Consider the following 27,966-nt stretch of genomic DNA (forward strand, 5'->3'; position numbering starts at 1 on the left):
AGAAGTACAAAGATATCATTAGTTCATTCAAACACCATATAATGATACTTTCACAGTAACAAAACTTTATGAAAAATCAAAGAAAATAGACGAATAATCACGAAATGGGCCTCATAGTCCTCGTGCTATAAAACGGTCGTAAACCGAAAGAGGAAATGTATAGTGTTTAGGAGAACAATGACCAGCATTCACAAATGCTTTGAAAAGAAACAATAAAAGTCAAGCAATCATGTCAAACATTGCATATGACCACTGTCATGTAACTTAACACTGTTTGAAGGTCAACAGTTCACTAGACAAGATTCATTTCGTTGACCTTATTCTTATAAGTTTAGACCACGGTCTGTAAGCGTGAAACTGTTCCGAATTGTCAAACGCATTTAAAGAAATTTCGTTTTTTCTGTGATCTCATTTGTTATTCGTTAGCAAAATATCTATAAAAGAGAACTGTGCTAACCACTGTGTGATACTTGTACATGATATTGTCCTTGATTGACAATCATCTAAACTCAAGAACCCTGTGAACATGTTGGTTGTGGATAATGTCGATGGAAGACATCTTGATTCCACACATCACTGTCAATCTCTCCACACAATAGATGCCGAAACGTTAGCAATCCCAAATTTAATACGGTCAAAGAAATCATTCATCATGTTGATAGTGTTGATTCTTTCGTTTATGTTAGTCGATGATGCTTCAGCATTGAGCAGGTCTAATTTTTTTGAATTTGATTCGCAGTATACAAGTATGTATATTTCAATTAATTTTTATTGTGTTTTTGACCTAATGACTGAAGATTTATTACCAGTGTCATTATTATTACGATGCAGTAGCTTAACCATTGAAACGACGTAAATATTTTATCGTGTGACTAGTAGTATTATAGATAGATTGCTCTTTAATTATTCGCAGCCTCGTTGAATGGAGATCTGCGATCTAATCTTTTATCCATATGATTCACAAATTAACGATTCTTATGTTATGTCACGTACTCACTGTAAACAACGGAAGATGGTCGCCCAATATCGTGGATGGGATGAGGTGGGTCTAAATCACCGTTCGATTCGGGTCCAGTGGCCTATAGATCATTCGTTCGAGAGCATGACTGAATTTCCTCAGTTCGATTCTCGTGGATAGGGTTGTGGATGTAAAATCCTGAAATGCTCATCCTACGAGGAAACGACGGTTCACTGATCTTGTGTCTTCAATAGTGGTCTAACATTGATCAGTTAATTACTTCAATGAAATTCAACAACATTTACTATCCTAAACCTTGTGGTGTCAAATGAAATTTATTGAATTATAATCTAAACGCTTGTGCTGCTTTTATTATCATACGAAATGCACCATATTGATACAACGTTTATCATTGTGAAATTACCTGAAACACACGAAATGATAACCGTTTCATGTAGCGTATTTTGTATTATGCAAAATAGTTCGTGAGCGATTAACAACAACTGAAATTACAAATACATCAATCACATATTAGTTTCAGTTGTTTTCGGCACAAGGTACACCAAAATAAATTTGAGAAAGCTCAAATGACTGGTTTTACTGAAGGTGTATGTTATAATTAAACTTGGTAGAGGAAGGTGCTTCATTTTCATTTGGATTATAGTACGATCTAACCGTGAACTGAGTTGACAAGCTCCTGGGTGTAATGAACAATGTTGTGTGAACAGTGTTCACTCATTGATTATTACCGATTCATGAGCAATACTCATTCTCCTTCAAACGTTTGTTTTAGATATGTTAACTACTAGTGCAACTGAAAATATCGGCGATGACAATAATGTGTCGATTCATTCATCAGAGGATTTTAGATTACCACGTACATTGTTTCCACATCTCTACGATTTGTCAATTCAAGTCCATTTGCATGATAACAAGTCACAAGCATTTTTCTTCAATGGATCTGTGACAATAAAAGTTTTCTGTAATGTGTCAACAACCGAGTTCTTCGTACATGCATCCGATAATCTGAATGTGAGCTTGGATCAAATCCATGTAAGCTATAGTTTTCAAACTGACGTTTATTGGAAAATAATCCGTTCTTTGAAATGAAGATAAAGTCAACTGACGAACTCATATAATGCAAGGGTACCCAATAAAAACGAAACATTCACCCACATTTATGTCATCGTTTGTGTGGAAAGTATCCTTTATTTCATGAACATTTTTAATTTGACTGTTTTTCAATAAAAACTGGTTCCTAATCGGAATATCTCGCTGAACTAAATAAATTGACATTTTGATAAGTTGTAAGTGGACATTCAAATGTCTTAACCAAGTAAACTTGGAAGTCGATAACATCGTGTGAATGAATTAATAATATTGTTGTCTCTGTCAACCGAATTTTACATGATCGACCAAATGTCTACCACGTATGTGATAATAATATGACTGTTAAAAATTATTATTCATCATTAACTGAAAGTCAGAACTTAGATAAAGTTTATTCAACAAAATGTGTTTTCAGAATCATCGTTATAATGTTTTATTTGACAGTGATTCAAACAGAATTTTGACCAGACTGAAGTTCAAGTAGAAACTCGCTTCTAATTAATCTCCAATTATATCGTAGTGAACAAAAACACCAGTGGGGACAATCGAATGTTTTAGCCAGGAAATCACAGAACCTGTTATTAAATTTGCAAAATGACCATCAATTGTCCCAAAATGACTCAGACCTCGTTGTTCTTGCATTTTCAAACAAATTGCATTCTGTTTCCATTATTTACTGTTCGATCCACCTGTCTCTCTGCTACCAGACATTCTGTTCCTGATTATCATCATATACTGCTCTTGTCAACATAAGTAGAACACACCACAAAATGATCCAAGTCAGAACACAATTACATCATTGTATTTCTCAAATTATTTGAAAACAATATTGTCTGATACAACTTGCAAGTAAAGTTGTACGAAAGGAAACAAGAGTGGCAACTACTTAAACGTAAAATGTTAACTGAAGGTTATTTTACTAAAACAAACAATATCATATACAGGAAAAAAACTCATTTTTAAACAAATTAAGCGACACTAACCTAAGAAATTTGAATTTATTCAGCGGGTCAACCAACTGATTTTATCAAATAGCATAAGATTCTTTAATGACTCACATTAACTCGGCGCCCAAATATTGGGAAACTATTCGCTCATATTTAGACGAAAGTTCTTATTTAGCATAGCATTCGAAATTTATGATCCAAAACGGATCCCTTGAAAATACCAAAATCACCGCTTTTTAGTAGTACAACTAAGAAGCACATTTAAGACTAAATCCACTTGGTATTGTTTACTTAAATGTTCCCATTGATGTTTAGAACTGCAATTGATCATTTTCTTATATGCACATGTACATACTGTGAGCATTGTCTGGATATTGTACGAATTCACAAGCATTATAAGTAAGGATGGATAGTGGCTAGCAGTGAAATCCCGGACGCACGTTTGTCCTATTCCGGACTCGTCAGCTGGATGTACTGTCCATCAGCATTCCTCATCCTACTGTGTCATAAACAATCCTTTCTAGTTCTTTCCACTCCCTATTCGTCCAGTCAGTGTTTTCTTGTAATACTTGATTCAGTGTACTGTTTGATCTTCATTTCTTCCGTTTCCATTCACGATGCCAAATTGGTACTTGCCTCGTGATGCAGTTTGATGATTTCCACAATATATTTCTTATCCAATTCCAACGTCTTTTCCTAATTTCTTGTCCACCTGGAAACTAGTTTGTCGTCTTCCTCAGTAGGCTTCTTTTCATTTTATCTGGACAAACAATATTGAGTACCTTTTAAAGATAATTGTTTATAAAAGTTTGTACTCGTTTGATGATGGCTGTGGTAGTTATGCAATTTTCAGCTCAGTACGATAGGACTGTTTTGATGTTCTGTACAGGTTGGTTCAATGCGTTTCACTGAGTCCGAGTATCACTCCTCATTTCCGTAGCTATTTAGCCAGTTCTCCCGGACTCCCCTATTGTCCATACATTCCATGTAACTATACTAATAGTTGCTCTGGTTGCAGGAAGGTGAATAGGCCTCGTGCCTTCTGAGGAATCCCGGTTTTAACCATGAGGCATCCTAACTCTTCTAGTTAAATATCCCTAAACTGGGAGGCCAGAGTTTAAATGGTTCAAATGATGATTATGTGTAGTCATGTTTTACCAAGGTTGTTTTCTGTGGCACGTGGTGGCTAACGTTATAACTCACACTCCTCATTTATCCGGGTTCGCAACGAGGAGTAACCCTAAAAGAGCTACAGACATAAGAGATTTTTGTTCGTATTATTCTTCTTCTTTCACATTAGATAATCCGACTTTCTACATAAACGGAAATAAATTACCATCTATTCAAAATGTGAATTTTCTTTGTGATCAAATATAAATATTGTCACTTTACAATATTTACCGTCTCTGCTTTTTGAAAACAGATGTCTCCTCTTCATGAAAAAAATCAAACAAGTTCTATCATTGAAATAGAAGACGTTAGTTACTTTAAAGGTGCTGAGTGTTATCGAATTAAACTCAAAACGCCTTTGCAACCATATACTTATTACAACCTGACATTTGGACAGTTTCGTTCTGATATGGACTATGATTCTGATGGACTGTATACTAGCAGATATTTGGAGAATGGGATTTACAAGTGAGTCTCGATTCAAGACATATATGTACAGGTTTATTTGGTGTCGGGTACCAACTCAATGGTGACCGCAAATAACACAATCATTTGCATACATGCTTGAACAGTGATGATCAACGCTTAACAATCACTTCAGAATACACGTTTATTTGCTCACTGTGTTTTAGTTAAGAAATGCATTTATTCACTACTAACTTGACAATGAAAATTCTTCTCTGGGAACACAATATATGTCTACTAATGTGTGACATGTCCACTAGTCATCATATCGTAACTATGATCAGTATTATTACATGGTTTACAATTCCATTTGGTTTTCCATAGAGACATAGGTACCGATAAGTAATAGTTCGTGGAAGGTTTAGAAAGACTGGTGAATTTTTGCTGTCTTATCAATATAAAATAATAAATGTGGATTATTCCAAATAGCGTATAAACGTGATGATAACAAATTCACAAGTCATCGAAGATGAGTCAAAACTTTTCACGTCAACGAAAATATGATTGTTTAGATGTACTGAGCAACACAGTGGATGACACAATGACTTTCCGAAATAAGTGGAATATATGAACGGCAACTCGTCAGAAGTCACAGGTGACATGTTGGGCAAGATATTTCTTTCGAGACATTTCTCTATGTTCGAAAGCACATTTTTAAGCAACAACTATAGGATATGAGATATGTACTTGTAAAAAAATGTTCACCGTTATATATATTTCAGATATTTGGCAAGCACTTACATGGAGTCAATTTATGCAAGGAATGTATTTCCATGTTGGGATGAGCCGGAATTTAAAGCAAATTTCAAGGTATGATATATTTGACCTTTATTTCATTTTCATAATTTTCCATATGATTTGTGATCTGCTATGAATCCGGTCGGTTTATTAAAATGCAAAACTATTGAACCAAGTGATGCTTCGTGATTGAAATGCTGTGTGTGTGATATGCGAACACGTGATTGATGATAGTGATGAGCTTAGCTCACTTCAGTCATCTTATGAAATACATTATTAGTTGAATTTATTAAATCGGTTCATGACCTCGTTTTACCAACACACTTCAAAATTTGACGATGTATATCATATTGTTTAAAGGCAACTGGTTATCTGTTAAAAGGCACATATGCTAAAACCGATGTACAATGTTCTTATGAGAATTTACTGGAATTAATCTAGTCGAATACAAACAGTGACAATCTAAAACAACGTATTCTCTTCTGGAACGTTAGCGTATATAATGACAGCAATACATTTCTTGCACTAAATCAATGTACAGAATTGAGTTACAACACTCCCTATCATCTACATATTACCACAAAGCTCTCCATAAACCATGATTAGGTAACCAGTGTTGATAAGTCTTAAATGGGAGAATATTTCTATTTGTTTGACTACTTATGTGCGACGAAAACTTCAGGTGAATATCAGCCATTCGCAGATGGCACTCAAGATCATATGAACATATAGCCTATTCAGTATGCAACATGTTTCAGTCAGATAACAAGTCCACGATTGTCTAATGAGTAATCTTTCACGTCAGTTAGAAAATTAGTTTCCACATGAGTTAAGGATTTCCAGTTGGTTATGTGATATATTGCTAAATAAGCACGATAAGAATCTTGAATTGTTTTAATTAGGTAAACATTCCACTTATTATTCGAGAACAAATTTCTCACGTTTGTGTCTTTCAGGTCAATATTGTACGCCACAAAAATTTCCATTCGCTTTCAAACATGAATTTGGAAAGTACGGAAGTTTTGTACGATGATTGGCATGTCGACAGATATGACACCAGTGTGAAAATGTCCACATATCTGTTGGCATTTGTAGTTTCACAGTTTTCGAATATTCAGAGGACAGACAATAGAGGACGAAACGTGAGTGTTATCAATTACGCAAAAGTTTTTGTAACTCTCCATGCAATACTTTTGTGATGTACTGAAATCATGTATATCCAGGTAGAACCATCATGAGATTGCATGCAACCGATCATCCGAGATGGTTCGGGATATACATAGATATACGTTACATACATACCAGCATTCACTGTGAAGCAGTAGCAGTTCCTCGGTGTTTCAATGTTATATGAGCAGGCTTACAATGCCACAGTGATGATAGAAACTAAAACAGAACACCTGAATAGAGAATGTTCCATACAAGTATTCAAAAGCACAAGTATTGTTTGATGCTGCAAGCCATTGTTTTAACAATGCTGGGTTCTCTGTGTTTCAATCAAATCAAAGTGGTTGAATCACTCGTGTCATTGAAAACAGTCTCTTCTATCAAATTTAGCAATAATGACCTAAAGTTCATTTAATTTTTTCATAAGACTGATTCATTGCTGGATAAAATAATTCTTTCATTTAGTTCACTGTTTGGGCAAGACCGGATAAAATTCGATCAGCTGAATATGCACTTGATATTGGCATAAAATTATCGGGATACTTTGAAGATTATTTTGACATTCCCTATTCACTTCCTAAAATGGGTAGGTATTTCACACAAATGTGTTTACGTTTAATATATGTGTAATTAAATACTGTACAATGTAAACTATGCAACCAAACAATAAGATCCAAATAACTGAAAGGGATGCATGATCAACCAAATCAAATGTTATTTTAATTACGCTAATTATATTTTGAACTGGAGTGGACTGAATCATAATAAATATATTCAAAAAATAAATAATACCTTTGTATTATCCCAATGAGTAGAAACATTAAATTTTCTGATATATCGTGACTCAATGTAAGTCACTTCTTCAGAGAACAAATAACCACATCCAAAACGAAAGTATTCAGCCATTTAACTGCGGTAAATATTTGCATACATATTGATGTGCATAAGTATTCCTTTTTATTAGGAATGCACAATAATGTATCTATGTGTGTAGCTATTTATGTAGGTTTGTATGTATGTACGTGTGTATGTCATTAGAACCGTTTACATTTGCAATATATCTTCCATCATGTTTTCAGATATGATTGCTATTCCTAACTCTTCAATAACGGCAATGGAAAACTGGGGTTTGATAACTTATGATGAAAATAAGATGTTATGGGACGCAGAAAACGGTTCAATAAATACCCTAATTGATGTGACGTTTTCTGTCTCACATAAACTTGCTCATCAGGTATGCTTTTAAATGAAGAACGAAATGTTAAATTCAATTTATATCTCTTCAATTTAAAGGTCGTTCGGATAATAAATTTACAATACTTGGAAAACGATCGAAAACTGATTCATTGTGGTTTTCGACTGCAGCAATTACAACACAGAATACCTGATATTTCCGGCTAGCTAGTTTCGTTTACTTCATTAAGTTGGACTCTAACAATACAGGTTTCTAAATTTATTCAGTCCCTGTCCATTGTTGATAAACGTGTTAAGTGAAATAATTATTCAAATGATCCAAGAGATTTCTTAAATTTCTGTTGATCATTCATCACCTCATATGCCATTATTATCAGAATTCGGTTTACTGACAAGCTCAGTCACTACTTTAGCTATTTTACATGTGGTTATATTAAAAATATAGCACAATAACTGCTCTCATGTATTCAATTCTCACACGTTGTAGTTGAATCCCATCAGCTACTCATTTGCACTACACCATTCAGAATTCCTTTACAACTAGGATTCAGGAACGGAATATAAGATGTCATCACAATGTACAAGCATCATTTTTAACAATATAAGTGTACGACCTTATGTAAATATCGAAATCGATTGAGCAATCCAAATATGCTACGTTTATCAATTTTCAACTTAAACACTTTTCTTTCAGTGGTTAGGAAACTTGGTGACAATGAAATGGTGGGATAACTTGTGGTTGAACGAAGGCTTCGCAACATTTTTCGAATACATCGGAGTACAGTTACTACATCCTGACTGGAAAGTAGTAAGTTGAGTGTTTTCTTTGAGGATATTATCAGTTCGCTGTTTCATTTTGCACGTGTCACTTGTCATTTCAGAAATTGTTTTCATAAAACCTGTACATGCTGCATAGAAGCGGGTATTTATAGACGAAGTTTTGCATCGCTGAACACCACACACACAGAATGTTTAGCAAATTGCATATATTCCTAAAATTTAAGATTTATTAGAACTCTATTTCATTCGTCCAAAATGGTAATTTGACTTTAATTCAATTAGTGGGAATTGTTTGAATTCACTCTGTAATAAGAAGGAAGAATTTAATTAGTTTTCAGGTGGCACTTGAAGAATTCACAAATGATGAGATAATTAATGACCCTTCACTAAATGATAGCGAATGTTTGAACAAATTTAGTACACATTATGATTATATTGTGGATAATATTGTTATCGATAAAGATGATTTTTTTCTTCGATGAATAGGATGAATTATTCATACTGAATGAATTGATGCCTGCACTTGATATTGATACTTTGATGTTATCAAGACCAGTCATTTATCCAGCTAATACTACAATACAAATCATAAGCATGTTTGATTTAATAACCTATGATAAGGTCAGTTCTGTATTGGCTGTTGATTTTTTTCAAATGTTGTATTTTAGTTTTCTGAAAATTGAAATATTGTGTATGAGAACACCATATATGGATGAGCATTATTGCTTTCAAATAGATCCCTGTCGGATTTGACTCTAATATACAGCAATATTTATAAGGATGTACAAAATTATTGAACCAATCGAGGGAGTCGATGAATCAGGGATAACAGTGGAGTAGATTACACAAATAAACATAATAATTATGGAGCACGAATTAATGGTGTGATGACAGGTGCACTAGTTGTGATAAGAATATGAAAATCTCGTATCTATGTTTCATAATTGGAAACAGGCAAATGACTTGAAAAATATAGATGCTGAAATAACGTTCATAAAAGCTGTAACATCACGCAGTTATACGTTATCAGATAATTGGACAATAAGGCATATATTTGATAGATAAGTGAGCAGGGAGGTGGAGAAAAATAAACGATCAATGAATATGCAATATAATAGTGAGTAAAATCTCTTAGTAACACTAATTCAGCCAAGGGAGAGTCAAGGCTGTTACAAATTTCTGTTGACAACTAGTTTCAGTAGAGGTTCTAAGATTCCAACTAAACATCTTGATATTGAGAAACTCGTTATTCATAACAATTTCAACACATTTCTAAGTAGTCATAAACAATGCTGTGTAACTGATTGATGTATCCGAATATTTGAGTACACTCCTGACATTCGAAATCATAAAGTTCATCATTCTCTCATATTTGCAATTAACAGAATTGTGTATGTTTTAAGATGATTACACAACAAAATTTCAGTGATGTTTAAACTTGAGCTTAATATCTAGGTTGAGACTACGAAAACGAGTATTTTATTTACACGATAGAAAACAGTCACTACCTGAATGATTGCATAACATTTGTTAGACCAAGTAAATGAAACGATCCACGCGTAATTGTAATTCTCCAAAGTTCTTACGTGAATTAACCAAACAATAGTACACGGTCATGTTCCACTTTGTGTGAATGCATTATAATGCGAAAGTGTTTAGTGTTTGACGATGTGACATATTCTATTCAACAACAATAATATTCCTAAGGGCATCTTGACTTTGTTATCCATTTGGAATAAAATCATTTGTTTCCTGCCGTCGGCCGGACCCAAGTAAACTGATTGACCAATCTAACTTACCTACACATTCATCTCGTATTTCATGTATAATAATATTCTAAATTGCATTAACAGGGCGCCTCTTTGGTTTGGATGATGGAGAAGTTCATGGGCCGTAGAGCGTTCCAAAACGGTGTAAAAGTACGTTGACAGTGGTTCTTTTGTTGTAACTGAGTGTCCTATTATCTGGACTCAAGGGTCACATTCAATAGTGAACTGATTTCTTTTCGCTGACCAAGTATTTTTGAAGTTCTCTTCGAGACTTTCCAATGCGGAGAGTCCTCATATCATTTGCTTAGCTATTAATCAGTACTACGTAACTTAACAGAACCCAGTACTGATTGATCACCACAGTCATCAACACAAGTACTCTTTAACACGCCATAACACGTTTTTATCATCTGGCACTCTACTTAATAAAAAGCTTGAACTCGTATGTCGTCATGAACAAATGGAAAATGCTTTTAAAATTAAATGTTGTCTGACCAACTCATAATCCATATTCACTATAACTAAATTAGTGAGATATTTTATATCAAGTCGGTGTATATGTCGTTACAAACGAATTATGTTAAACAGACTTCACTCACCATTATATCTGATAGATCGTTGGTTGAAATTGTATCCCACCTAATTATGTACAGTATATCTGTCACGATCTGTCATCAGTTGCACTAATGTGAGTGAATATTTCTGAGTATAAAATCGGTTTGGAAAATACAAAATTTATTTGGATGTACTTTTATCGTGATGATCTCAAAAGTTTGGTGTTCATAATGATAAGAAAGATCAGTGTATGTAACATTTTGAGGGACACTTTTTGAACATTAAACCTTTGTGTTTATTCTCTATTCATAAATAGTCGCCGAATTGCTGCTAGATATTTCATATATATATATATATATATATAGAGAGAGAGAGAGAGAGATCATCATTTTGCTGAAAAGTGTCCATTGGCTGAACTTCTCGTTTTTAATGGTCTAACAGTCATGTGAAACGGATATTAGTGTACTACAACAAAACCGATCCAGTGATAAAGAACACCAACAATAACTGATATGTGAATTTTAGATGGTAAAGTTCGGATATTTCTGTTATGTTCATCAACCTCACTTCAACGTGAAACTTATTTCGATTGTGGGTGGTATTCTGGAAGAATGCAGAGACACAACACTGAGCTGTAATGTTTGCTGTCTAGGCTTAAATCCTATGATTGAATTCATGATAACTTGCAAATTGTAATCCGGAAATGCTCTATATAGTACTTTTTTCTGTGTTTGTTTAAGAGATACTTAATTCAAAACCAATATAAGAACACAGATGAAAAGGATTTATGGAAGGCATTATCTGAAGTAAGCATCTGCTGATTATTACATCAATACAAAAACATTTTGTGTAATGCATTTTGTTGTTGAGTTCCTTTCATTATTTCTCCTGATGGTAACACATTTTGTTATTACTGAACAGAATTATCGCCTTGAAATATATTTCAAAATAGATCAAATATTTATGGTATCATTTAATGAATAATTTCGTTATTCATATTCCTATGTACTATCTGTTCGCACACACTGTTCCGACTTATTCTTTGTTGTTATTCTGAAAAAACACTAGACTCCATGTTAGTAGTAGTTGGAGTTTCATCCATTGACTCATTCCATCGATTAAAATTACAGTGATAGAACCTCAATAATCAGTTTGTGTACGTGATCATGCTTAAGCATGCTGCAATAAATTATTTATCCACCTACTACATTCCCAATAAATGAACTTATAGTGAATGGTCTTAAACAATGAGTGAATTTAACTGTATTTCATTCAGTTATATCCACCACTATTCTTGAAACACGCCGCAGATCATTGAAACACAAAAACATTTGCGATACTGTAAAATTATTTGTCAAAAGTATAAGGCCAATAACCTAATCAAAATTTCGTTTCAATTGCATATCAGGAATGGAATACTCAAGTAGATCATTTGGACATTGGATTTATTATGGACTCTTGGACTAAACAAAGGAATTATCCACTAGTGATTGTAAAGAGAAATGGGTCAAATGTGTTCAGTTTTGAGCAGATACGTTACTTTCAACACTATGGTAACAAGTCATCTCAAACAAATCGTGAGTAAGTGAAATATATATTAATTTAGACAACATCCGTATTCAGAGATTATATATGAAGAAAAGTGAGTTTGTGATGTATGCAACATTTGTTATGGTGTTGCGTGGTACTGGTGTCGATAGATATAATTAGGACGTACCATCAAGTGGAAGTGAATGCCTGGGGGCGGAAGGTTACCAAGATCGAAGAGAGGAGAAGGTGAACAGAGAATGATTAGTGTGGAAATGAAGAAATAATGAAGTTTGAGACAATTGATTGCTGTTTTGCGAATGAACTAGTTGCTGTATTGCTCTCACTACATTTTCATTAGGTTATCTTAAATCATTGCCATTTACCAACTTACATGACGAGATAAAAAGGCAAAATCAAGTTTGACTCATTGCGATTTTCAACCAACATATCTTCCGTTTCTTAATAGGTGTATTATTGTTTTAATTTTCCAGTGTAATATTTTATTCGTCATAACAATAATTTATTTCAGCGTGGTGTTCATTCAAGATACGATATACTCGTATTAAATTAAAATAACCTCTGCTCAACATGAAATGTAGCATGTGATTTGTTGAAATTCTCTGTGTTTTTCATTTATATGATTTTATTCCAATCGTCAAACGAAATGGGCGTACGATCAATGTATGCTGAATGTCTTTTCGACTACGATCGTTGTAATATTTTCGGGTTAATCGATTTCGTCAATCCGTGTATTTGTAATTCGTGTCGTGGGAAATGCATTGGCTTCTCGTTTTTTCAAGCATTCGGTAACATGGATATTAACATTATCTATGGGGATTTCGGAAAAGTGACAGTATTAGTGGAAGCCTTCATGTACCTGGACAACACAATCGATGACGAAAGAGGACTCGATGCAGATGTGTGGGCGAGGGTTGGCAAAACAAGGACCACGTTCTTATAGTTGAAGTACATATGGAACTTCGAACAACTGTATGCAAGCAAACATCATAGTCAGAATGTTGAATACAAACGTCGAAACAGTTCTGTTGTACTGAGCGGAAACGTGGAGAACTACCAAACCATCATAAAAAATGTACGAGCATTTGTGAACAATAGTCTGCACAAGATGCTCACTGTCCGTTGACCAAATACAATCAGCAGCACTTTACATCGGGAAACAACAAACCATCATTCGAATGAAGAGGAAATCAAAGAAAAGATTTTGGAGTTCGATAAAAAGTACATTGTAGAAGGGATACTCGGTAGTGGATTAAACTAACCGATATTCCTATGTACTTGAATTCGAAATCCAACTTGACCTCTGTCTATCAACTAGCATTATCAACATGTGTTTTGTTATGGTACTCGATCAAACTGCCTGTTTTTGATTATTATATTTATAGTTTGATAGCTTTAAATGTTCATTATTATACCCTTTGCTTCATTCAGATACTCCTGGAGAATACCAATCACTTATGGGTCAGCAAGAACGCTGAACTGGACAAATGTCGATATTGTGTGGATGGTGAACAGTAAGAAATACCATTCTGCCGTTTTCATTAGTATAAATGATTATTATGCTTCACATACCTGTACATACTTCGCGTCACATTTTGAGGCTAGACAGTCGATTAGACTAGCTTTCCTCGACAATGAGAACACGGTTGTCCTATCCAACAAGTGTAGTACTAATTAATACTGAGTCATGTTTCTAACCCTTCATAAAAGAAAACGTTCATCACTCCTTCAATATGAAATTGATGAGGTGAAAATAATTACTTAAATTCCACGCACTAACTCAACTTTAACTCATTATATCATAATAATAATATAAATAATATTATAACATTAATGACTTATTTGATTATTCCTCGCTTCCACAAGAAAAAATGAATCAAACAATGAACATAAGCTCAGACGACTGGTACTTGGTGAATGTAAACCAAGGCGGATTTTATCGGGTTCACTACGCTGACAATAACTGGATCTTGTTAATCAATCAATTGCAAAGGAATTTCACGGTTTGTTCAAAACTTGTGTTTCTCTCAGTTATAAATAACTATCCTATCAAATATTTTAAATATAATCTTGTTAGTACCATGTAAATTGATGAATAAGCATAATTATGATGATAAAGTTTGTAGAATGTGATAAGCGATACAGGATATTTTAATATAAACTAGTGAGAATGGATCTTCATTCATTGTGAATATCCAACTTTAATCATTGTCTTAAAATGAATTCATATGAAACACACCACCTCTTAAGTCAGACGGCATGACCATTTACCAACTAAACATATGAAACCACATGTAAAATAACTTTTTGTCATTTGACATAAGGACGCCCTAACGTAATTAGTTATATGAATATTTACTTACCTACTTGATTATCTACTTACTTACCTACTTACTTATATAATTGCACACTGGATTTCTGTTGCCTGACAATACGTGGAACAGCTTAGGCTGCCAACTAGGATTCTCCAAACTATTTTATCCTAGCCTCCTTTCTAATCGTCGAAAATCGTTTTTCAATTTTTCGATATGCCTCGAATTCTCGACGCAACATATTCTTTGGTCTTCTTCTGTACCTCTTGCCTTCTGGATTCGAAGTGAGTGATTGTCTCGAGATTCAGCCTGATGGTTAACACAACGCTTGTCGTACCCACCTCCAACGGCTCGTCGTGCTTTCATACTCAGATGAAAGTTGGTCTTCTTTCTGACACAGTGTGTTTCTGTTGATGGTATCTGGTTAACTGATATAGAGTGTTTTGTTCAGACAACTGTCTATGAACACATAAACCTTTTGATGATGACTATGGCAGTTCTGCAATTTTCAGCTCAGTACACTATAACCGTCTCGATGTTTGTGCTGAAGATTCTGTATTTGACTCATATGTCTTCCACTGTAGGAGTAGTGCTGTTACTTTGCCAATCCTTGCCTCTGCATATACCACACATCCTCATAGTTAATTGATGGATCTTCCCAGATATGTGAATTTTTCCACCCCTTCCGGAGCTAATCCATCAAGTGTGATTTGGTTGGTTTTCTCCATGACTCATTTGAGGATCTTGCTTATTCTTTTGTGAGTGTTGTGGCCTACTGCTCTAGAAGCCGCTACTACACTGACTGTCTTCACCTGGATTGTTGGTGTGCGTGATATAGAAGAGCTGAGTCATCTACTGAGTCCATAATATCCAAGTGAATTGAGGCTGTCCAATGTGTTTCATGCTTCTCCTGAGACGCGGTTGTTTCCACAATTCAGTTGTCTGCTGGAAGGAAGAGAAACAGCCATACTGGGTATCCTGCAGCCCAGCAACTCCAGGCGTGTCAAAGTTACTGCCTCATTTTCAGCTGTTCCCTATGATAGTTTCCTGGTGCCTGAGTAGAATTTCAAACCTTCGAATATATTATTGAGATTCATTTTTAATTCGTTCTGGTTGTCAGCATCTACTAGAAATAATGCATTGAATATTTCAATGCTGTTTATACAGTTGTCCATCTTCCCTTCGTCTTCAGTTTTATCTTAGCCACAACTGGGTGGTATTATGAAGCCATGTCAACCACTCTCTTTGTTATCACGTATAATGTATAGTGACGAGTTTCATTCAGTTGATTGTCCAACTTCTATCTGCAATCTTTGCGATTTCTTTTGCTTACAAACGATCCCTATGAAATCCGGAATGTCGGTCTCGAATTTGGTAGTCTACTGAGTCTCATGATCGATTCAACAACACTGTGTTGAAATCATTGTAATAGAACCTAGAGCACGTTCGCAGGTATTTCTGTGCCTGAATTCAACGTATCAGTTGGTATGCTGGCTGACACTGCAGCTTCGAATTCCAGTTGTTTTAGTGGAACTGGTCTATTACAGTGTTGTTCAAAGTGCTGTAACAAAAGCCAGGTAGAGTTCTATGACTTGTGTTGATGATTTTTGTGGTTGAGCAACTGACCCGTTGAATGTACTGCTTCTTTATTCTTCTTCTAGTTATGCTCCTGAGTAGTTCACTCTCTTGGAGTAGATCTTGTAAAACTTGGAGATTGTTGCTGAGATCTCTCATGAAAATATAAGAACGCAAATAACAATGTATAAAGTGGAGAACGTGAAAGAATGAAATCAAAATATCACCCATTTTATTAACTCGAGAGATTACCAACTGTGTAGAAGTTGAGTGGTAGAAATACGAAGTGAGAGGGAATATTATATTCATGCAATATTTACATTTGATCAAATGTTGTCAGACATTTAGTGTCGCAAACTAAGATATAATCTTTTTGGAATCACATTCATTTTACTGATTGTATTTTACATTGTGATTCAATGTTCTACAAGGTATTTCAATTTTTATGTATATTTTTCATGTCTAGGCTATTCCAGTCTTCTCACGCTCACAAATATTGAATGATTTATTCAGTCTTGCAAAGTAAGTGTGAAGTGGAAAGAAACCAATTTCCTTTTTGGGATGATATATAATCTGTTACAAAATACCAGGCTAGTTAATAACTTTGATTACAAATACCGATTGAAAACACGGAAAATTGATGGAAATTAGTCAATATTTAAAAAAGATTGAGTATTCGACATTTCATACCATCTGATTGTAAAGGAAATACGTTTTAGAACTTCGATATTATAATTGAATGCCACCCATAATATGAAACCGATTCTTTCAGAAATACAAACTAGCACAACAGTTTGTAAAAGAAGCAAAACAGTTGGGGTAACGTATAGTAAGCTGGATTAGAAATGTTTACAATGAATTGGAGTGAATTCTCTGTGCACACAGACGTTTTGAATACTGAAAAGTTCAGATTGGTGTTTACGAGATGTTTATATAAACTAAAATGTCAGTTGAAGCCCAAGTACTCACACTCAGCTTCACAGACATTTATATAAACCTTACGATAATATAACGATAGATTAGTATAATCCCAAAGAGTTAAAGTACACTATACACTATATGGTTTAAAACATCTGTCAACACCGTCGGTTGGTTACTCATTTAATACTGATTAAAAATATAACATGTCGGGCGAAGTAATTACACAGACATATAAACGAAGAATACTCTTCTCAATAAATTTTCTTCATGTTCTACAATCACGAATCTAAACTAGTCATACGAAAAGTATGAAGAAAATTTTTCTTCCGACGGTATCATTTTCGGAAGCTGTGCAGTCGTATTTATAGGTAATTTTTAAATGTAGTATTCTACGGTAAAATAGCGGGATTTCAAATATTTGTCAAACATAGTCAAACTTATTCATGTGGGAGTCGAAAAAAGTAAATTGATTTTGTGTGATACAGAAAAGGTTGTCACCTTATGTAATGGATTCTGAATTTATGAGAGCTAATGATCCATAAAATAAATGTTAAGCATACCGGTCCACTTATTCCAGGAGGAGACGAAAAAGCCATTAATAAGCACTTGCAAATTGCGAAATTCGAAGGGATGCTGAGATCATGAAAGAATAAAGCATTGAGCATGACTCTGGTGTACACAGAGTTCGAGTGTGAAATATTGAACTTCTATAGACTCGGCTGTGAACAAATTACTCAAACAAGTCTTTTTGAGCCTATTTTTCACTTTACAATTAGCTCATAATTATCTATTTTGTTTTGCTTTGGCCTCCTTGTCAGTCAACATATCGTACCGTATACTCATTTCTTGAACGCAACAAAATATTTAAACCGCGAAGATGAGTTTATTGTATGGATAGCAGCCAGTCGAGCGCTGCTTTACATTAACAAGGTGCTTGCTCTGAATGAGAATTATGAAGATTTCCAAGCATACTTGCGAACTCTTATCGATAACCGAATTCGATCAGCGAATTGGTCATTTGTTGGCAAAGGTCAAGATCTTCCAAAGATGTGAGTAGTAATATTTTCATTTCATATGTCTCCACTCTGCCATGTCACTGATATAGTCTCAAAAGACTTTTTGTTCGAAACATTCTGTTTGTAAGACATTCAACAGAATATGATGAATTTGCCAGTATTGTTATCAGAAATGCTAATCAAAGCAAACAATAGTTGAGAAAAAGATGAAACTTACGGTTTCTGAGAGTGGTGAGATTCATCAACGGGGGTTGGAATGTCTGAACCATGCTAATAAACTGGAACGGTAATGAATAAACGAATTTAAGGTTAAGTGATTGGTTAGTGTGCACTTCAAATTGTATGCTCCTGTAATTAGAAACACACTGTTGTTGCCTGAGTGAACTCGTTAATTAACTGTAAATGGTGTATTGTTGTAATATAGTTATCTGAAATCCATATAGTAAAAGCGGTCCTAATTGGATATTCAAAGTTGTACTTTTTCATCACAATGGAAACGGTGAACGCTCGCCGTTAAAATTAGATGAAAAATTTATTTCATCAAAAACTACGGAAATCATCAGCTCGTCTATGTTGTACAAACTGATGAGTTTAATGACATTCGATTTTTTGTAACGAGATAACAAAACAGGTTTCAGGACAATTCAACATTTGGGAACATTTTTGATGTGAAGACATTATGTTTCAACTACAAAATCGCAGCAATCTCGAATCCATTGGATAAACCGTTGTTCTCAATGAACATCTTCAGGCATCTCCGTGATATTTTATCTCTATCAACTATCTAAATAACACACTAATAATAAACGGATCAGTATAAACAAATAACGTTTATATATGTACATATTTACTAACGTATAACATAACTATCCTTCCACCATTTACTCGATTTTAGACGTTTTGACTATACTGTGATCAAACTCGCTTGTATAGCTGAACATCATCTTTGTGTGAACAAAACTTCGGATCTCTTCAGACAATGGATGTCGAAACCCGAAACGAACCCGTTAGTCATGCAATTAATGATTGTTATATGATAAAACAGACCACCGTATACTAGGCCTTTATATTTGTGTTGAATGTTGTTTAAACTAATTCTTAAAACGGACCTTAAAATAGATTGTTTGATCAGTTTTTTTGTTGCTATGGTCAGACACGAATGCATGAATAGTTTGTCAATGTTATGATTTCCTGGGTGTAAAGAATAAATAAGTCAGTAGGCGTAGTGAAACAGCTGTGAAATTGATGTATAAAGTAGGCGGATGATGTGTGCTATCTGCATTTGTCAGTCAGTCGACAATAACTCTCTTGTATGAATAAAAGATTTTTATTTGCGGGAAATCTTCAAAAACGTTCCTGATTCGACATTTCTACACCATTCTGAACAACGCACTCCGACTTATGTACGATATTTTGGAGTGAGTCATCTACTAACTCTAAAATATCCAAGTGAATTAAGGCTGTCCAATGTATTCCGCACTTCTCCTGAGATGTGGCTGTTTTCACATTTCAGTTGACTGCCGGGAGAAAGAGCAAGAGAATAGGTACTCAGCCTTGTATTACACCGATTTTCACTTGCTATTCATTCATTTGCTGTCTGCCATGCGTGAAATTGAATTGTGATCCGTAGTCTGGATTCCGTTTGATGCTGACAATCCTTCCAGTTACAATACAGTTGAACAGGGTTTTTATTGTTTTCTCTATCTTCAATGTCGAGCGCTTTTTCTTAACCAAGAAAGTTGTTTCCTAATGACGGATTCATTTTAACTAGTTGCTCTGGTTTGAACACCTGGGCAGTATCACAGCCCTCACACTTATCAAATGAGATTTGTGTGACGCATATGTATTTGGTGCCTCCATGTACCAATATCAATATGTTAAAATAAAATAAATAAATAATCTACATTGATCTATTGTATCGCGATGTCGTATGTGCACGACCGATCGTTAAGAAACGTAGTCGGTTTACCTCGAAGTTGAGATATTCCATCTAATGGAAGTTATGATTTTTGATGTTTCATGGCCTTAACGAGATCGATTAATCAGAGAAAATAATTGGTCAGAGCTAAGTTGACAAAAGTTCGAAGAGTACGGAATGATAGGCAGAATATTTGAGCTCCGGTTCTGTGATTCATATTAGGGTGAAAAACGTGCAAACCATGTTTTTATTTCACAGTACACCTTTAAACAAATTAAAACATGCGAATTTGATCGTTCAGAATAAATTAAAATGATTTTAGGAAGAACATTTACACCCGGAAATGATTGGAGATTTAAGTTTTTAATATTTCCTAGCTATATTGATAAGCATATATTATGCTTATTATGCTTACAAATGTATCTGGAAGCGTAATGTATGAATGAACGTAACACAATAATCATACGTATTGAAATCGATCTTACGATCTTATAACAAGAAAGTTAACTAACTCTGTAAACGAAAGAAAAATAAACGTTTTCTGTTTTGAATAGTGTTTAGGAAATTTTGAAATTCACTTCCCATATAGACATAAATATAGAGAAGAAATTTCATTTCAATCGAATGAAAGTAATGTTCTTGTCCACATTTCTTTTGTTTTACAGCATACGACCTGATTTGAGATTCATTACTTATTGTACAGCTATTCGTCATGGTGGTCATGTAGAGTGGAAATTTTTAGAAGGTCAGCTGACGTTGAACGATTCTGTAAATGAGGAAGATACTGAAAACAAGATGTTGGCATTAACGTGTTCTCGTGATACAGAAATTATGAAAGAGTAAGTTAAACTGTTACCTTCAATATTACACTGTCATATCTGTTAATGATAACAGTAACCCGACTAGATGTTTGGAATCCCCATTACTATCAACAAATGAATATGGTCGCATAATCTAAATCCGTTTGTTATAATTAAAGATTTCACAAAATTTGCATGATATTTTCTGAAATTATGTGTGACCATGACTACGATTGAATAATTGGAAAGATTTATGTTTTTACTCCTCGAATGACGATTGAACAACCAAACGCTATCAAGCCTAATGAAAGTTTATAACATGAGCTTACACCAACTCACTCTCAAATGTAATAAGCCATTGGACGGGTTTTTAATTTATGGTTGAAACTACATAAAACTTGATCACTCACATTTTTGGAAGGGGTTTATAAAGTACCATCGAGTAAACACGACAAATTTGAAACACTGATTCAAATCCTAGTGGTTTACATTGTTGACTTCAGTTAATTCGCTTTCATATCATAATTGACTTAAATTTAACTTCATGTGGATATACTGAGATCAGTAGAATTTCACATGTGGATCAACAATTACCTCATGATTATCATCAAGATATAGCACTCACAAAATCTCTGAGTACACGAATGTTTATAGTCAACTAGAACCCATCGATTAATACTGAACAAATTTTTCTCAATTCAACAACAACGTTCACTGACAAACAAAACCGACATCAATGGGACTACCGATATCAAGACTTATTACAAAGTGGTGATGTAATAACTGAAAGCTTCACATTTATCAGTAATCACACTGAGAATATCGATTCGTTATTTGCACGACACATTCGTCATCATCGAGAAGATCGAGTTTAAAATATGAAATCTTCGAAGGGATAGAATTCACAATGAAAAGAGAAGGAATCGTCGTCAAGACCAGTCATCTTAGCTACATATCTCATCGACCATACTTTATTCCTGACCCCCATATCGTTTTATTCTACAGATGTAAATGTTCATATGATTAAATTAGCACACCACACCTACTCAGCTAAACATTTCTTCCATCTTTTCATTAGGTACTTAAAGCGAGTAAGAAAGAACGAGAACTTGTGGTTTACGCTTGACTATTTCGCGAAGTCTCCAGTTGGTAACCAACTATTATGGGACCACCTGAGTGATGTACATAATTTTGATAAACATAAGTGAGTTTAAATTTCTATTGACAGTGAGGAGCCGATGTCATATTAATGTCATGAGGTTGGTGGTGCTTGTTGACTTCAGACGTTCACGTTTTGCTTGTGAAGTCGTAAAGTATACATTATATGTAGGACATAGATTGAATACCAACATCTTGGAATGTCGGTCTGCAATCACAGTTGTGCCATTTAGATTATGGATGTTTTAGTTCTCCATGTTTCAGCTCAGACTTCAAGTTCATACCGAAGGTCCTGAATTTGACGTTGGTTTTATCTGATGACCACCCTGATTTCTTCGATAGTTGGTGGAGTGATATCTGTAGGAAGGTCTGTGTATGGTGCTTCGGTATATAGTGAGTCCAGTGGAGCTGGCCTATTCAAGCGTTCCTCAAAGTGTTCTGCCTATCTGTTCTTCTGTTCTTCAACCTCAGTGACTGTCTTGCCTTCTTTATCCTTGACTGGTCTCTCTGGCTTAGTATATTTTCTTGTCACCATCGTCGAGTCATGTGCTTGTTTCTCATTTCCTTTCAGGCACATTTAATTTGGTGTATGCATTTGTGTGAGAATATTGTGCCGCTATATCCAATTTGTTGAATGCACATGGACGTGCAAATCTCTCATTATTTGTGTTCGTTCGTCTTAGTCCATGTCTTCCCACTATATCTTCGTATCCGTTGTTATCCACTCCGACTTTCGTGTTTAGATCACTTGTCAGCACGATCAGGTCCTTTCCTGAGCACTTAGTCATGATCGATTGCAGCCTCCTGTAGGACTGATCTTTATTATCGTCGTTGCTTCCATCGGTGTGTGCACAACATAGGATAAAATTCATAGTATTTCCCACCTTCTTTGTTTCGAATAATGCTTTGATTTTCTTGGTCTATGAAATTGCCTACCTATAAGTGTGCTTATTTGGACAGCATCAGAGAAAATCCTTGAGTGTGCCGAGCATTTTCCTCTTCATTATTTGAATATGATGATTGTCTTTTTAGCACTATCAAGTACTCAGTCATTTATTTATGGATATACTTGATGGAAAACAACAACACCAATTTTATATTTTGCTCTCTAATTTTGTTTCACAGAGACTTTACGGAATTCATACTAAACGCACTAGCTAAATATCCTTACTCATTGTTTAGTGGAAGGAATTATGAAAAGGTTAGTGGGGAGCCTGTTTATTTTCCATCGCTTTACACGTGTTACTTTGTTTCGTCCCATATGCACACACACTATTGTTCTGTGATTTAATCTTCCGAATGTGATCATTTAGATAAATATGATAATGTTCGGTAGTACACACTCAATTAATCGTAAACAGTTTCAATGAAGTTGAACTGAATAAAATGAAAACAGTCGAATTCATCAACTATGCATTTCTGCAATTTGCGGTCCGAGATATTATCGCTAAATGATTCAAACTCTAACACAAATGAAAATCAACACGGTATGGAGCTACTCAGACTAGTGACTACACTGTAGTGTGTTGCGTAAAACTCGATGAATCCTAAGAAATAGATAAGAAGAATCCTCTTATTATTCAGCTATGAGTTAGTGGTAATTCTGCTATGTACAGTCTAGAGTGAGAATGAAGCAATTTTATTCTACGGTACTCGTTTCCTGATTCATTTCTACATTGAATCTTGATCATCGATCATGCGATTTTCATGTGTTCGCTTCATAACTTAAGAGATCCATCTCACCAATAATGCAGCCTCTCATTTTTCATACACATTGCATTTAAACAAACTCAGTCATGGAATATGCCACCAAATGTTCTCCGCAAACACATCAGATGTTGTTTTAAAATGCTTTCTCCACGATCTGTCAAAAACCCCTGAAAGGATCCTTTCCAAATCACAATGGAAATTTTAATCTGTAAACACTCTTTAGCGTTTCTGAATTATGAAGGAATGTGTGCAGAATCTACATGAAAAATTCCTCAGTAATTGACGATATCCTTCATAATAAACCAAACACTCATTATTTTGCTATATAACTGATTGACGTCCACTATTTTTCATCTCAAATTTAAACTGTCAAGTTTATGAACTGGCTCCATATGAATTGTACATGAAATGACATTTTTCTCTTTACAGATCCTCCTAACAGAAGCTAATAATCAAATAGACCCAGAACTTCGAGAAAAGCTCAAATATTTATTTGAGATATCCAGCGGAAAACGAACATGGACTGAAGTATATTCTGCCATTATTCAGTGGTTGAAAAAAAATATCCCAATTGTTACCCATTCATTATAGATCAGTACCGTTGATGAAGATCAACCGAGTGTTCAAGCATAAACGATACGAGATAATTCTTTCGACTTCCGTCATTGTTAGCATTAGTATCTTTTTATTCTATCAAGCCTTAGGACATTTATATGTTACTCCATATTCACACCAGCACTTTGAATGATTGCCTGTAGTAACTCGTAGTAACTTTTACTGGATATTTGTATTCATTCATACAACACTGACGTTATAATAATTTTGTTGTGGATTTTGATTCAAAATGTTCAATATACAGAATGTCACATAAAAATAAATATTGTTCTCTTAAGGCATATAAAATGTGATTCTAGCTGTGTAAAAAATACTTGTTATATTTCAACCATAGCAAATCACTTCAAAAACATGAACACTTAACCCATTTAAAAAAATAAATCTAATAACTAATTCATAGGTTGAAACTAAACTAAACTATCCAATGACGTTCTTAAAAAATGATGTTGAAGTTTACAATCTGATATCAAATCGCATCTGCTTCCTGACCAGTTGTTTCAATTTCCTAATACCCGTATGTCGATGGCGCTGCAGCATTAATCCAGATATTTTTAGGCAAATACAAATGATCGGTATTAAATCCGTGAAAGTAATCAAATGTTTCACCATTACAAACTTCTAGGGAATTGACAGTGTCAGGTCTATCGAAGCGTCCAGGTCACTCAATTGTGATACGCGTAAAACGGAAGTTCGCAAAACAAAGATTTATCTGCAATAGCGGTTCTTTATTGAATAATACGCAAACTTTAGTTACAAACCTCAGCTTGTGAGGTGTCTGTGGCGTTTAACGCGTCCTTCTGCATAAAATAAAAAGGCTTCGGTAGTACAAAAGACAGCTGATAGGTGTGTCTAAATTTGGTAAGTTAATCAACATTTGAAACCCGAAACGGGATCAAAACAATTTGGAAACTGTTGCGTTTAAACAAATGCACAAAACTGTAGATAACTGCTACAGTGATTAAGGTAAAGTCATTGTAATGAGAAATACATTGGTTAATACAATAAGCGTTATAATTGTATGTAAATATTTCAGAATATTACGCGACAACTTGCGTTACAAGGAAAGTCCAAACTTTACTGGGAATACAACTATTTTCTGAATGTGAATAAGTAGTATAAAACGATACTAAAAAGAGTGAAGGGGAAGCGAGTAAGAACAATGTAAAAGTAACTTAACATCACCCATCGAAGACAGCATGTTTTCCCTTACTCTCACGGACTAGATATTTAGTGTGGAGACAATCAGATATGACAATGGTACAATTTACTTTAGCCACAGTCATTCCGCAATGTCTTACTGTTATAGCTAAAAGCTGCCAATCAGAAACAGCAAATTATCGATCGAACCAATGACGCGTAAAGCAAGTGCGTGCAGTCTAGAGTCCCAATTGGTCTTGCTTTCCGCCTATCTCAGCCAGTTAATTCCAGAACACCACTCTCAGCCTATGTGATATAATTCATTATATTTCAAACATACTGAATTAATATACCAATCAAACAGACCACAACGTAGCATATAATAGAAAATGACATTTGTACAAAATTTGGTCAGATGTGGCTGTGAATGTGTGAGACAGTGACTAATATAGGGCTTAATTCAAGAGTGGCAAAACGTAAAATAATGGTTTATAGGTCAAAATAAAGTTTATAATAAGAGGAATATGAATATGAATAGTCTAGTTATTTAACAATCATACGATAAAAATATACGTTTAGTATTTGTCCATAAAAGGATCCCAAAGTTACTATTCATTATGTTTCTCGGGACCTAACACTTTCTACATTCTACTACTCAACAGTCTTCTCATTCTAATAAGCAAATTTTACGTATATCACTAGTGATTTTACCTCTCAGTGTTCTGGTCTTTGCTTGTCTGACGAGACCATCTTCTCCTGGATCAGCACACACCGCCAGAACTTTAGGTCAGTTATTTCGTACGTACGTATCTTCAATGATAAAGACCCACCCTGGATTAACCCCCCTCTTTCGACCTCTGACCTGTTTCTAGCATATATATATATAGTTATTATTGTAATCAAGTTATTTACACTCATTTATGTCAATTGTTTCACACTATCTCCATGTAAAAATTCTATCACAATTTTGGTTTGTAAGCAGCTGACGAGAAACCTCGAAATAATATGAATTCATACTATTCTGCATCAATGTTTGTTCTTGCTCTATTTAAATTCATAAAGGGAACCAATTGCATGAAAGACCAGATCGCCAGCTTACAAATCTCGCACTTTTTGTGTCCACTTTGTTCGCGTCTGCAAGAGTGACAAATTTTCCTTTATCCATCGACGCCGAAATGTAGTTGCCAAAGGTTCTGCTTGTCGCCATTGTCGAGAATTACGTTCGCGTAGGTTTATTTCGATGTGATGAAGGTGAGGTATTCTTAAGAACAGTAAGTTCTTGGGTGACCATGTTTTGAGATGTTCTGGGTTACGGTAAACTGGTAACAACCGTATACCATTAAGTATTTGTTCTACTTCAGTCGAATGAGTGGTGTGTCTCAAAAGTAGAGTTTGTTCACTAGATACTGAGCTCAAAGTTCTACGTACGCTTCTTATTAATCTTTCCCATATTCCTCCACGACGGCTTGCTTAGGGTGTGTAGTTGCGCTGCTCGATGTTCTGTTGAGTCATTTCTTTAGCTGCTCTATTATCTTATATATCTGGTGATGAAAGTTGTAGCTCCTTCTCTAACCCAACGAATGTAGATCCTCTATCACTGCATGCCTTCTTCGGCCCCCCTCTGTGATTTGAATATTGCGACAACGCCATCAGAAAGTAATCGGTTGATAATGCGCAGACAACGTCTACATGAGTAGTTCGGGTGTTGAAACATGTAAGCAAACAACCATAACACTTCCGGAATTCGCGCCCCTCTTTAATCATGGTCGGGCGGAAATAATCTACCCTATTGTTGCGAATGGAAATCGGGCGTTTTCCTCGTGGATGATAAGTCTCCCATCAGTTGTGACATTGGTCTGGCCGATTTAATCCGACGTCCTACGCATCTACGTACAACTCTCTTGATTGCAGCAGTGCTCTTTAAAATCCACTATCTTTTATATAAGGTGGCTAATTTGTGGTACACCCCCATGTGTCCTTCAGATTGATGATGTTGGATAACGAGTTCAGTTATAGGGTGCTTACTAGGAAGAATAATCGGGTGCTTCTGCTCTTCGGGAGGTCGCTGCTGTTCAAACGTCCTCCTACACGAATCAGGTTGTCAATTACTAATGGTCGTAACTTAATAATAACATAATTCTTGGAAGTGATACTGTCTGAATGTTTGTGCCGCTTTATCCAGTGACTAACTTCCACGAATTTCAATAAGTCCTCGGCATTGTCTAATACATTAGGCGAAAGAGGTCCGCTACCCATAGCTTTCTTGTGGAGATAACGTTTGAATCTAGTGAGCCAAGCCAAGCATTGTTTGAGTTTGGTCCATGACGAAAAATACGATATAAATCTATCAAAAAGAAAAACTACAGTCGTGGTGGTCAAGGCTGTAGCGTTGTTTATCTCTAG

At 35.0% G+C, this 27,966-nt stretch overlaps 1 protein-coding gene across 2 annotated transcripts; it reads left to right on the forward strand.

Moving 5' to 3' along the window:
* Window positions 1-148: 148 nt before the first annotated feature.
* Window positions 149-27,937, forward strand: MS3_00001796 (uncharacterized protein). 2 transcript variants are annotated; one of them, XM_051209288.1, is made up of 21 exons: window positions 149-746; window positions 1,752-2,011; window positions 4,439-4,653; window positions 5,373-5,460; window positions 6,345-6,530; window positions 7,021-7,141; window positions 7,635-7,789; window positions 8,444-8,557; window positions 9,016-9,150; window positions 10,383-10,448; window positions 11,594-11,659; window positions 12,262-12,434; window positions 13,833-13,915; window positions 14,268-14,404; window positions 16,755-16,810; window positions 18,028-18,258; window positions 19,121-19,231; window positions 20,809-20,982; window positions 22,022-22,147; window positions 23,227-23,302; window positions 24,241-27,937. In XM_051209288.1, the coding sequence occupies exons 1-21, from the start codon at window positions 527-529 to the stop codon at window positions 24,400-24,402; spliced, it is 2,955 nt and encodes a 984-aa protein (XP_051074733.1). In that variant the 5' UTR covers window positions 149-526; the 3' UTR covers window positions 24,403-27,937. The 2 variants fall into 2 exon arrangements, with proteins under 2 accessions (XP_051074733.1, XP_051074732.1); XM_051209287.1 differs by having other exon boundaries at window positions 1,752-5,460; window positions 6,345-13,915; window positions 14,268-18,258.
* Window positions 27,938-27,966: the final 29 nt, after the last annotated feature.

Source organism: Schistosoma haematobium, chromosome 1 (assembly GCF_000699445.3).
Source record: "Schistosoma haematobium chromosome 1, whole genome shotgun sequence".
Lineage (NCBI taxonomy): Eukaryota > Metazoa > Platyhelminthes > Trematoda > Strigeidida > Schistosomatidae > Schistosoma > Schistosoma haematobium.